This window comes from Brachypodium distachyon, chromosome 1 (assembly GCF_000005505.3).
Source record: "Brachypodium distachyon strain Bd21 chromosome 1, Brachypodium_distachyon_v3.0, whole genome shotgun sequence".
Classification (NCBI taxonomy): Eukaryota; Viridiplantae; Streptophyta; class Magnoliopsida; order Poales; family Poaceae; genus Brachypodium; species Brachypodium distachyon.
The window spans coordinates 63,032,008-63,045,501 of NC_016131.3; the positions used below are offsets into that span (position 1 = coordinate 63,032,008).

Here is a 13,494-nt window from a genome sequence, read left to right on the forward strand (position 1 = left end):
CTTTTGCTCAAGATCACAATATTGTTCTCGGAAAAAATAAATCATATTAGTCCAGCATAGTTTCGAGTTTACACTTTGTGGAAACAATTTGCAGAGCATCTACGTCAGTGGTACACTGGTATGTGTAACACTCCATCCGACCCATATTGTTTATCTAAAATTTGCCCAAGTATGAATGTACCTATGTTTAAAAAACGTCTAAATACGTGTAATATTTCGACAAGTAATTTCAGCCGGAGAGAGTACTAAAATTCTAGTTCTAGGCTTTCGTTGCATTGTTTGCTAAAAAAAATGTTGAAATTACTGTATTTGTGAGCGACGACGTTTTGGGTTGGTATCTGGCGGTGGCGTCAGTCCACGTGATGATGGGCTCGTTTAATCCGCTCCTGCCCGCGCCCACGTCGCCGGAAGTCTTTCACGCGCTTCGGCGCCTGCCTGCAAGTGCAACGGTATACCCGTCTTCCGTGGCCCGCCACTGTCCAGCCATTGGTTGGCTTAGTCTTTATGTCCAAGAAAAAAAAAACCCAAGCCAACGTCTGTACCAGGACCCACACCCCAATCCTCTGTTCCGTTTCTAGATGGAAAACTTTCTTCGCCACCGTTTCTGCTGCTGCAAGCATTTCTTTCCTGACGATGTAACGCATCGTAATAAATGCTTTAGTAGTAATGCAGTAACCTTCATGCTTTTGACTTCTTGTGTTATGAAAAGAAACCATCGTAGTATGACGACAAAGGTGCAGATCTGTCAAATTTTGCCTAACCTTGATGGGCAAAAGAGAATATCCATACTGTATTGATTGGAGTACAAGTGCAATTTTCGGCACACATATACTTGTAGTACAAATCTTGCAGATACGCCATGACTTGGATTGGAATAATGACCAGACAGTCCAGGCCGCCGCAACTAGCTAGCTATAGCTTCACTGCTGTGGCACGCATCTTTCTATAGGCACGCACAAGGTATGTTTCACATGGCATATATATTGTGTCTCACCAAGCAGGAGAACCTTTCTGACCTTGACTCGTCACCGCCCCGTTGGACCATGCTTGTCATTAATTAAAGTGCATGTATCGGAGTATATATCCAACACAAAGCAGCAAAGCAAATCAAACCATTACTACTCTGTACGTACTACGAGTGCATGCTTTACTCCGGCGAGCACCAACATTACTGTGTGGCAGTACCTTGCAGCGGGGCATGAGCGAGTAGATGAGGTCTGGTGTCTTGGTGATAACCTACTACCGCCTTTCTTTCTAGATCTCCCCTGTTTTCCCCGTGGTTTGTAGACCCTAGCTATACAGATGTCCTCGTCAGGAAGCACAGGCGAACAGAACCTAGTCAAGTGATACTTTTGCCAGTGGCTGAATCATCACACATAAACACAAAAATACAGATGTGTGTGACCATTAAACTTTTTAGCTCTCGTGTCATGTTCAGTCCGTCATGAAAGCAATTGTTGGATGTGTGTGTCAGTGTCTGCTATCGAGTGTGGCCAGTAGGCCCGCGCAACGCAGCCAAGGTTCATGCATGTAGACCGAGTTACGTACAGTTCTCTACCGCCTACTGGAGTACTGGTGTCTCAAGTCTCGACTGCACACTTGGAACAAGGCTGTGCGTCCGTATGGCAGGATCAGTCTTTGAAAATCTGGACGTGTGTCACAGGACTCGCAGCCCGGCCGGCGGCGGGAGGGGATACGTATCGCGATCATGGCCTCTTGTGATCTCCCATGTTCGAGGAAGTTCAACTATTGGCGTAGTCGTAGCGACCAGACAAGGAGGCTATTTTGGAACCATCCAAGGATGTTTGCCGCGTTGCCCACTCCAACTATGACTTCTCGATCCATCTAATCCGTCGTGAGACCACGGCTAGCTAGCTGCCATTGGCCATTAGTTTTACCGACCGATGCTACTTCAATTCACACTCGCTTGTATATATATGCCGAACAACACAGGATAGTCCGACTGTCACGACGTTGTACATGTGTATTAATCTAGCGGCTGATTAGATCGCTTTTTTCTTTCTCTCCCTTTCTTTTTCCGTCGGCGGTCGGCTAGCTCCAACAAAAAAAGGAGAATTGACTAGGCGTGTGGTCCGTTGCTTTGGGGAGTTGCCAGGTGTGCTCCGTGGAGTGCGCTACTTGGGAAACTCGGATGGGTACATTTCCTAGCCTAGCTAACAGGCGCCACCTAGGACGCTAGCTGCCATGACAACACGTTTGTAATTGTGGAATCGCCTTAAGAGTTTTAGAAGCAATAGCTAGGTATTTTCAAACAGGTTATTTATATATACATGTAGAATCAGAGACATACGTACGTGTTAGCTGACGCGCAATAAACCCTTGTTAGTTTATACTAGTACTGTAGTGTCTTGATATGCGCGACCTCAATATATTACTCCAGTAGTAGTGCATGGAAGATTTTAAGTACTCCATGAGTTTAATTAGACCTAAGTAGCAATCTAGCTCAAGCGATGGCTGGCAAACGAAGAGGTGTTTGGAGAAGGCACTCAAAAGTTTTCGACTTCGTCGTAGAGATGCCTTCCCTTGGCCTTCCCGAAATGGACTGCACACCCCCTAGTTTATTAATCGCATGTTGTACTGTCATCCGTGGTGTGGTAGATGGAGGCAAGACAACGCTGGTAATTATTAGGCATTCGATTTGTAAGTTCGAGGATATGCATGCGCATACTAGGGCATCTCCAACAAAGGTAATTAGCAGATACCCCTCCAATACTTGAAGCTGTTTTAGTGCAACTTAAACTAAAACAACGACAAGTATTTAAAAACGGAGGGATTATTTATATTCTCTTTCCTGTTTTTTGGCTGAGGTGGAACCAAAAGTTGAAGAGATGGTTTCTCCTGCAAAATACCACTACTACACGAGTATCAAGACTAGAAAAGAGGATGACAGTGGGCCTGCTAGGAAAGAGAAAAAGTATAAAATAAATATCTCCTATATAATAAAAGAGATATGAGATTAGAATAGAGAGATAAGTGATGACAAGTACCCTATGTACGCGTGCCCTGTTGAAGATGCCACTACTACAAAACCGGTCATCAGTAAGGGTCGAAAAAGTACATCACTAACGGCCGGGACGCCCGTCACTAACTTCTTGCCAGTGATGATGGGCATCATCAGTAACGGTCGTTCCACCCGTTAGTGATGATGTCATCATCAGTGGCCGGCAGCCCACCCGTTACTGATGAGCCTATTCATCGGTGGCAGCCACTCCCCACGCCCGACACTGATATAATTTGGGGAAAATAAAAAAATGTGGCCGGCCCTAGATTTTATCAATCAATCATGGATTACAAAATCACGGATCAATTACATATTACAATTCATAGATCAAACAAATTCTGGGCGAGCGATTCAAGTGCCTGCCTGAGTCCAACAAACAAACCCAATAATGAATCCCCAATCCCAATCTAGTTCTAGCTGAGAAACAAATTGACCGATTGATCACGAACAACAACACAGGGGAGAATTGAAAAGGGAACAAAAAACAAAAAACAAAAACCTTGCGGAAGTCAAGGATCTTGGGCAGCCGCTCCTTGGGCAATCGGGGTTTGAGTTCTCCTTCTCCTTCTTCTCCTTGGGCAGCCGCTCACGTCTTCTTATATACTCGCCTTGGCCGGGCCGGGCCGACTTTGGGGGGCTTGCTTGGTGATCATCGTGGCCGGCCATCAATCAATCACAGATCTCACAGCGATGGAGGAAACATCACCTGCGAGGGAGCTAGAGTTAGAGAGAAGGAGAGGGAGAGAAAGTTAGAGAGAAGGAGAGAGGAGGAGATAACTAACCCCGGTGGGGAGGCGGATCCGGCTGCGGGCAGGGTCGTGGGCGCCGAATCCGTCGGCGCCGGTGCACGGCCTCTGAGCACCGCCAATCCATGGTGCAGGAGCTCATGTGCGCGCGGTAGGAGAAGTGACAGCGGCCATGGCAGAGACGGCGGGATTGGGGGCTGAGGAGAGAGGGACGGCGCAAGGGGAGGAAGCGCTCGGGGAGGGGCGACACGAGAGGAGGAGGTGCTCAGGGAGGGTGGAGAAGAGAAGGGGGAGGAGCTCGGGGAGGGGCGGCACGAGAGGAGGAGGTGCTCGGGGAGGGTGGAGAAGAGAAGGGGGAGGCGCTTGGGCCAGTGGAGAAGAGAAGGGGGAGGCGCTCAGGCTAGTGGAGAAGAGAGGTGGCGGCGGCAGGGAGAAAGGAAATGGGAGACAGGTGCGGGTTAGGGTTAGCCGCAGGGCTTTTATAGGCCAAGGTTGTTTTGGGCCTCAAATTGGGTTGGCCGGCCCAAAAAATGATAGTGGCGGGTATAAAAGTTAGGCCCGACAGTGATGAGGGCAGACAATTTTTTTTGTATTTTTCATATTTCATATAATGTAAAGTATTTTATATAACTAAATTGGTCTATAAATTATACATATGGTCTACTTTGTGTGAAAAATGGATATTTTTCATTTTAAACCATATTAATTGCAAGTTGCTTCACAAAATATCTCATTTGGCTTGAAAGCCATATACATTCATATTTGATAGTCCACTTTGTAAGTATTTAATATGACTAATTTGGTAAACATTTTTGGCAATACTCTTTGACATGGCAAGATGCACTTCTCTGCAAAAAAATGGATTCATGAACTTTGGCATAGAAATGCACAAAACTTTGGTCATTTGGTTTAAAACGTGAAGTTCAATTATGGTAAATTACAAGATCGCACTACATATATAATTTTCAAATGTTACCGTATGATATTATTATTCCACTATGTTAAGCAATAAAAAATAAAATTTTAGCAAAAAGAATCACATTTCTCTGAATTTTTATGAATTAGTTATGATTTTTTTCTACCTTCAAATGTCTCCAGGGGTCATCAGTGGTGGGCCTTGATGTTAAGCCCGCCACTGACGTGCGTTTTGGTGAAATTTGCGATTTTTCAGATGTGGCTATTAGTGACGGGCTTTTCCCGCCCGCCACTGATGAGGGGTCATCAGTGACGGGTTTTATGTGCCCGTCACTGATGAGGTTTCATCACTGACGGGCGTGGTATGCCCGGGACTGATGAGGCGGGGAAGGCCCGTCACTGATGACCCGTCACTTATGTTGTGTTTTGTAGTAGTGTGCCCCTGCGGACCCGCCCGCCACTGATGAGGGGTCATCAGTGACGGGTTTTATGTGCCCGTCCTCCCTCATCAGTGAAGGGCGTGGTATGCCCGAGACTGATGAGGCGGGGAAGGCCCATCACTGATGACCCGTCACTTATGTTGTGTTTTGTAGTAGTGTGCCCCTGCGGAACCGTGGGATTGGGGGCTCGGGAGGCTCTTCTAGGGGCCTCCCTACAGTAGGCATCTCCAACAAGTTACAGTCAGCAGGTACTATAAATTCTCTCTCTCTCTCTTACTTTAAGGTGATGTGGAAGAGAGAGGTTGAGGTAAAAGTAAGAGATTGTTTCTTGTACAAGATATTACTACTACACTCTTACCAAGACAAGAAAAGAGAATGACAGTGAGCGTTCTAGAAAAGAGAAGAGTATAAAATAAAACATCAATTATATAATAAATGAGAGATGAGATTAGGGTGAGAGAAAAGTGATGAGATGTGTTTGACTAAAACAAAACAAATAGATGACAAACACACACAGTATATACGGGACCTCTGTATCTTTATTGATCATTGTATTGAATACAAAGTACATGGTACATGCTCCCGCAGGAGTTTGCCTTCTGCGACTATGCTTAAGGAGTATCTGACTAGAAAATTGCGTGTGGTCCGCTGATTCCTGGCGCGTTTGCAAGCGGCCGGTTAATTACATCTGCAAGGTCAAGCCTGCAGAATACCTCCGATTAAGCTGCGCTGATGGTCTCGTTGAATTTGGATTGCTCGATGCAATATGATTTTTTATAAATATGGTGCGGGTGTCTGGCTTTGTTTTGCCGATACCCGGTCACGTGTATATTGGCATGTTGGTATTGTCAATAGGATTTGTCGTCAATGAAGGGGATGACTTTTGCCTCGTCGGTCCAGTCGTGTATGCACCTTGACTTCATCGAGTCCGGACATGTGTATATTGCTTTTGCCTCGTCGGTGCCCAGCAACGGAGTGTCCAATCCTATGGACTTATGACATGTCGATATATTCGTGACCTGGCCTCGTTGGCGGGTCATGATCTCATCCAGCCTCGTCGGTACTAGATGTGACTAGATGTGATCGATTATTTTGTAGCTTAGGCGCTTGATGAAGCCTGCCTTTGATCCGGTCATAAATCATGCCCTCTGGGAGAAACAAGATTATCCATGGCCAACATGATGAGGCAATTGAGCCATGGTCGTATTAGTGTGTAGCCGGTTCAATCTAGCACCCGTTTTTGGATGATCTAGATTAACAACTTTGCACGCTATACTCTTTTCATAAATTCCGCATCGCCGACGTGATGAAGCGGTCGCGCCATGGTCATAGGTATTGAGATACTTTTAACACTTGGTGTGTTGTTTTTCATATGCTTCACACAGTCGACGTTGATGAGGCTGTCGCACTGTGGTCGTATAAATGCATAGCTGACTCTAGCACCCATCTTGGATGATCTAGAGAAGCAGCCATGTATGATATTGCTTTTCTTTTCCATCAAGTAAAACCATGATTTGGCCTGATGTATATATCATACCATTCTTCACGTATGAACGAGATCGAGGGGATCGGGAGCCTGCAAGTATAGATGGTAGAGAGTTAGAAGAGATATGGTAGATGGCGAGGATGTTGCGCAGCATGCACGGCCGCCGTGGCTCTGCTAGCTTCTTCTCTGGTATTCTACATGGCGTGACCGCTGTGCTCTCTTTTTTTCTCCTCCCATGCGTGATGGCTGGCTGGCTTTATATAGGCAGGAGGCAGGGTTAACTGTTGGGTGAACGAATTTCTAGCAACGCCGCCGCCGGTTGTTTTGCATCGGCCGATTCTCTCGTGGACATTGGCCACCAGAATATTTTCACTGCACGGCTGTTCCCGGTATCAAGTGCACGTGATGATCCATTTAGATGGATAAGCATGCTACTAGCGAGGCAATCTATTGGAAGAGATGCCTGTGACGTGCGAAGTGGGCTTGATCAAGCCAGCCCATTAAGCATATAGGTGATTAGCTTAATCCTTTTTTTAAGGTACCATTATACGTGCAAGCAGCCCATTAAGGCTAGGTGAGTACCTTGCACGTGCAAAGCCCTTGAATTGATGATGGCAAAAATAATTAATCTATTCCTTAATTTTTTATGGCATAATGGGCCTCACAAAAATAAAATTGCCAAAATATCATCTAACAACATGGACCTATGTACCCGTGTCCTATTGAAGATGCGCATATTAGGCCTCTCGTCACAATGGCCGGGGTCTGATCTTTGCATGTGTACGTCCAACAAGATAGTATACTTCGCAAGACCGTATTGTGATGTAGGTCATGCGTTTGTTCATCGAGCCTGATGATAATCCGGATGTCACTAACAACATATGCTTCGACAACCTTTTGCCTCCATGAACCTAGCAAACGGTTGTGGCTGTGTGCATCATTTTGCTGCAGAGGTTGGGGGTTTAAAAAATAACCTGGCAAACGGATAATTCCCAAGTGAAATACGGTCATCTCAAATAGTTTGCGGCCTGAATCTTCAATTTAGTCTTAGTGTACACCGGACATAGCAATGTGATGGCCTGCCCATAGAAGTCTTTCGATCCATCGCCGTGCGTGCATGGGTTATAGCGTGGCTTTTTTTTTAGCAGAGGTTATAGCGTGGCTGTAACATGGAGCAATGAGGCCATGACCATGCCCACTTGTAAATAAACACGAAGCAGTGGGCTTGTCTGGGCCTCTTTGGGCTAGATCCTCTTTGTTTCTCCTCTCGCTGTAATTTATTTGGATATAAAAAACAGCCCCCCTCAAAAAAAATATATATAAAAAACAGCCTACGCCCAACCTGTAACGGACTTATTTTTGGATTTTTAAAATATTTTTTCGTAAAAATGAGTACTGAATTTTTTATTTAATTAATCAAAGCTTAACTAAAAAATTTACTCCTGCTATAGTCTTCGGTTCAAATTGAATTAGCATCAACTAGAATTTAAATTTGACTTTCCTTGCTACTTTAATTTGTTAGTACGAGTAATTTATTTGGATACAGAATATAAAACATGTAACCTTTAATTTTCTTAGAATTTCCGGAGCTCATTTGCATTTTATGAAGTTTCAGCCTTTATTAAAAGGAAAGCCATTTTCTATTTTATTGGGCCGAAAGACAGACAACCCATTCTTCTTTTATTTTCTCCCTTCTTTTCTCATCTGGTCCGATCGGCCTGATTTTGATTCCCGCGCCTGGGCCAATTGCTCTCTTTTCTTTCCTTTTCCCTTTCTTCCCGCTGGGCCAAAACCCATGGGACCAAGCTAGCCCACCCGTGCGCTTCTTCTTCTCTCCCTTCGTCTTCCTCTTCTACGCGACCACGCAGGAACGCACTGCCGTATGGAGCTGCTCTGTTTCGTCTTCCTTCTCCACCGTTTCTCCTAAAATTAATGCACAGAAATTATTCCTTATCACCCGTTGATCCGATCCTGTCAATTAAATGATATACAGTACATAAAGACCTATAATGAAACCACCCTAAAAAACTTTTGGTCACGAGATTTTGTATTTGAGACTAACTTACCAAGTCAGATATTATTTCCATGGAATTTCATGAATCTTCAAAACAGCACATGCAGTTCAAATTAGACTTAAGCCCTATTGAATTTAAACACGATATTGTCAAAATGAGCTTAAATTTCTACAGTAATTCGGTAATGACAAATATTCATCATTTAAGCGTCTTTGAGTTCATATGAAAACTTGCCTGGCTTAAATAATTTCCCACATTCATTTTTTTTCCCAATCTTGCTCCGCAGGTTTCTGTGGTAATCATTGCGGAAGAAGCTCTTCGGCATTTGCAAATTTTATCCTTCACGTAAATTTGATAAAGTGGAAACATCGCTATCCGGCCTACTCCTGACAATCATATCTAAGCACAGTTGGACCTTAAAATAGACTAGTCATATTATCCGTGGCCATACTATATTTTTGGCTATCAATAGAGAGCTACAAGTTTAATGTGAGCGCGCTAGCACTCACCGCACACGGCATTATCCTTTATCCAAATCTGGCTACTATGAATAGCACCTACGACCACGCGCAGAAAACTCACCGCATAATATCATTCATATCCAATTCGTTTACTATCAATAGTAGTGGCTTACCTGCTAGCTCACTTAATGCATATTTCTTTGCAAAAAATTAACTCGTACCCATTGCTAGCACACATACAATAAAGTGCACTAAAGATAGATTATTAGCAGCTGTGCGGAGAAACAGAACGGTGATTTTTGCCACCTGGTTTGCTTACCTGTTAAAGATCTGTTAGTTTTAATTCCTCAGCAGAACAAACATATATATAAGGTCGTCCAGCTTGAAAATGCAACTATAGAAGTCACTAGTTTTTTCATGGTGTATTTTTAAAATGCAACTAGCGGCACCTATTTAGTCTAGAGGAAATTCCGCACTAGCAACAGGTGTAAGAAAAGTACACCGACGCGTCGACCTGCAGTTCAAAGCTGGCGCACGGAAAGACGTGTACCACCAAACTGTACCGACTGGTCGTGGTCATGGGGCGGCCAACAAACCCATCCGTTCCCACTAGACGGTTACCAAACGCCTCGCTAGTCGCTGCACGTAGGGTCCCACCTCATCCTTGACCGAAGTAGATCTGCCACGAGTCCCCGGGCGCTTACACCAAGCTCTCGCTCACACACGTGGCGCCTCTCGTCCCTAACCCTACGGCCTTGTGAGTTGTGAGCCCCAATTTATTATCCTTATCCGCTCCATATCCATTACCCGGAAAAAAAGAGAGAGAAGACCAGAAGCTTCTCGTGTATACGTGGCGACCATCCGGCACCACCACGGTTGCGTCCAACGGCTGCGGTGGGGTGGCGGTGGCATTTTACTTTACCAGCAAAAAGGAAACGCGGTTATTGTTTTTTTACTCGGCGGTGCCTTTTATCCGTGGGCCTCCTTTTTAAAAGGAGGAGCTACTTTTTTCTTCGCCGCTTCCAATCCCTCTTTGTGTTGGTGTTCTTCTTCTTCTTCTTCTTCTTCTCTTCCCTCTTGGCGGCGAGCGGCTATGGCGACGACTCAGGCGGTGGCGAAGGGGAGCGTGGTGTCTCCGTGCGGCAACCGGGCGGCGGGGTTTCTCGGCAGGCGGCGGGGCGCCGTGGCGGCGCGCATGTCGCCCTCTGCGCCACCGACGATGCGGATCGGCCGGAAGACCCCGTTCCTTGGCGGGAGGCTGGCGGTTGTTCCCAGGAGATCCAAGCTCGTTGCCCGGAATCTCGTCTCATCGCCGGTACAGGTAACTACGTGTTAATTTATGGATGTTTTTTCTGTTTCGTGTGGATTTTTTCCTTTAATTTCGGGCGCTCTTTTGCTTTAATAATCTGTATCCTGGTTTTTAGCAGATTTTACGGGATAAAATTGTTAGTAATCATAATTATCGAATCTCATGCATGAGTAGTTGAACACCTATATTTGACCTTTTCACGCTTTTGTAACTTGTTTCGAACTTTTCTTAAAAACAAAATAAATTCTATTGCGTTGTGCTAATATGCTTTGCTGGGTTGTTTTCGGCAGATGAACCTTGCGTTTGCGAAAGCCATAAAGTGGTGGGAGAAGGGGCTTCAGCCCAACATGCGGGAGGTCGAGTCCGCCCAAGACCTGGTCGACTCGTTGGCCAACGCCGGCGACAGGCTTGTCGTCGTCGACTTCTTTTCCCCTGGCTGCGGTGGCTGCCGGGCCCTTCACCCCAAGGTAAAATAGATGTAGATGTATATAGATATAAAGGCAACTCTTGCCGTTCGGTTTTGGAATTGAAAGGGGGTTCTGAAACTTTTTTGTCCGTATGTAGATTTGCCAGTTTGCGGAGCAGAACCCAGATGTGCTCTTCTTGCAGGTGAACTATGAGGAGCACAAGTCTATGTGCTACAGCCTTCACGTTCATGTTCTCCCCTTCTTCAGGTTCTACAGGGGAGCACAAGGCCGAGTCTGCAGCTTCAGCTGTACTAACGCAACTGTAAGATCCTGATCTAACCGTGTGTGCTATTGCTTGTGTGAATGAATGAAATTATAAACCAAACCCCAGTAGTGCACACAGGGGGGTCGGTAATAATTTGGTACATATGTTCTGTTTAGATTTTTAGGTTTATCGGTAAGAACTAGCGTAGATCTTAAGTTCATTCCAAAAGGTTCTACCAAAATTACTCCCTCCGATCCATAGAAGTGTCGTCCACTTAGTACAAAATTTGTACTAACTTAGTACAAAATGGGCACAAAATGGGCGACACTTTTTATGGACGGAGGGAGTACCGATCAGGGCCTTCAGATTTCGTGCTCATGGCATACTGTGTCTTAGTAATGATAAAATGTTACTCACTCCGTTCCATAGTTCTTGTTGAAATATTACATGTATCTAGATGTTTTTTAGGAATAGATACATCCATATTTGAGCAAATTTGAGACAAGAGTTATGGAATGGAGGGAGTACTTCTCAATTTGGTTGAACATAGTGTGGTCACATGGTCTACCAGAATTTTGTTGCAAGTATTGTTCTTTTTGATTCAGCTGCTTATGCAGTGTCATTACCATTTAAATGCGATACTTATTATAGTGGCAACTCTGGCTGCAGATTAAGAAGTTCAGGGATGCGCTTGCCAAGCACAATCCAGATAGATGTAGCATTGGCCCGACGAGGGGGCTTGAGGAGTCTGAGCTGTTGGCCTTGGCTGCGAACAAGGACTTGCAGTTCACCTATACCAAGCAGCCGGAACCAGTTCCGAGTGGAGGCACCGAGGTCATTGCTCCTGAGAGCCCAAGGCTTCCTGCACCGGCAAAGCCATTAGTTAGGCAAGGCTCTGGAGAGAGGTCCTTGGTTTCGTCAGGAAGATGAGATGATATTATCATGCGACGATGGTCTGTTCTGTACAGTTTCTCGGTTCTTGGTGTGTACAGGTTGTACCCAACTCATGGTTGTGTAGAGTGCAGGCTTGGAAGATTTTTACTGCTTGTCAAGCCTGCCCGCCCGTCCGATAGAGGCGTAGTGGTAGCATACCGCTGTAGTAGTGGCAGAAAGTGTTGTGCGTCTTCTCTGCCAGTAAATTTTATTGTAGCCGAATGAGTTAAATCTGTGTGCTATTTTATCGTGACTGGAAGGCTTAGTTGCTCTCTTACCACTAAGTACCGTTTTGGACTTTTGGTATGTCCGTCTTCGAGATAGCTCGGCTCTTTCTTAAAACGAACTGAAGACTTAGCTTGTGGTTGACAGGGATTCATGCACCTTTTCTCTACTTTGAATCTGGACTTGGGAATCGGACGAAACTGAGAACTAGTTGAAAAGAAGATGGGATTTCGAACTTCATGAAGATAAGCGGATACTGTAGACCGAAACGAAAAGCCTTTTGCGTACCACGAAATAGTATTTTTTTACAACAAAATTAGGAAGTTCGTTTTACTGCATTTGGCCTAGTTTTTGCTGCACTTGGGTCAAAGCCTAAACACCCACCGCCCATGGTACATGTCGTAAACGCGTATCTTCATACGCCAAACAGTGCTTAGACCGAAATACAGTGAAAAAGAAGAGATTTTAAACTTAATAGACAAGTAACGTAATTTGCGTTTGCTCTTGCTTGAAGGGAAGGGAAGGTGTCTTGACTGTTGAACCATCAGTTTCCCATTGCTAGGATCTGAATGTATACTACATGGCTTAGGCTTTTAGCATTCCTTTTTATATGGTTGTTTTGCTGTACGAAAGGATAAATAATGGGAATAATGGATGATGTGGAAGGTCACGGAAGCTAATAAGTATACTAACGTATGGTCCCAGGCCCCAGCATATGCATATTCTCGTACACGGCTGGCCTCCGGTTTTCAAGCGGATCCGAACAGCGACGACGAGATCTGGCGGGAAGACTATTACCGTTGAGTGCAGCGTTCTTGTCGCTTACAACAGGTGTCCTTCCTTTGGCTTCTGGAAAGATTAAGTTCCCTGAAAAATTGTGGTTACGGAGGTCTCGGCCATGCTCCGGAAATATCAGCATGTAGACGCAGCTAGTACGTGGCGAGCTAATGGGTCCCAGTTGATACGTCCGTATTCTGATCCACTTGGACCGTACTTCTCTCCACGTCGCAATACATGGTTGCAAAAGGGTAACATCGAATGGATATTTAAGACAAAAACAAAATGTTTGTTGATGAATTGAGAAGAAAACATCTTAAATTCTTGTAGGTTGAGCACGTATCATGTATGTGTCTGTAGGCGACGCACGTAAGCTTTCTGGTGTCTGGTTGCAAGAATGCCAGTGGTGCTACGAAAAGCGCATTTCTCTCCTCTATTTTCCTCATTTCATGCCATTGCATCACTTGCAAGATTTTCGTGACCTTAGAACCTT

General features: G+C 45.1%; 1 protein-coding gene across 1 annotated transcript; it reads left to right on the forward strand.

Annotated features, from left to right (window-relative positions):
- The first annotated feature begins 10,088 nt into the window (after window positions 1-10,088).
- Window positions 10,089-12,301, forward strand: LOC100836377 (thioredoxin-like 1-2, chloroplastic). The gene is made up of 4 exons (XM_003557954.4): window positions 10,089-10,406; window positions 10,685-10,861; window positions 10,959-11,123; window positions 11,736-12,301. Exons 1-4 carry the CDS (start codon window positions 10,179-10,181, stop codon window positions 11,994-11,996), a joined length of 831 nt encoding a protein of 276 aa, XP_003558002.1. The 5' UTR covers window positions 10,089-10,178; the 3' UTR covers window positions 11,997-12,301.
- The last annotated feature ends 1,193 nt before the right edge of the window (window positions 12,302-13,494 follow it).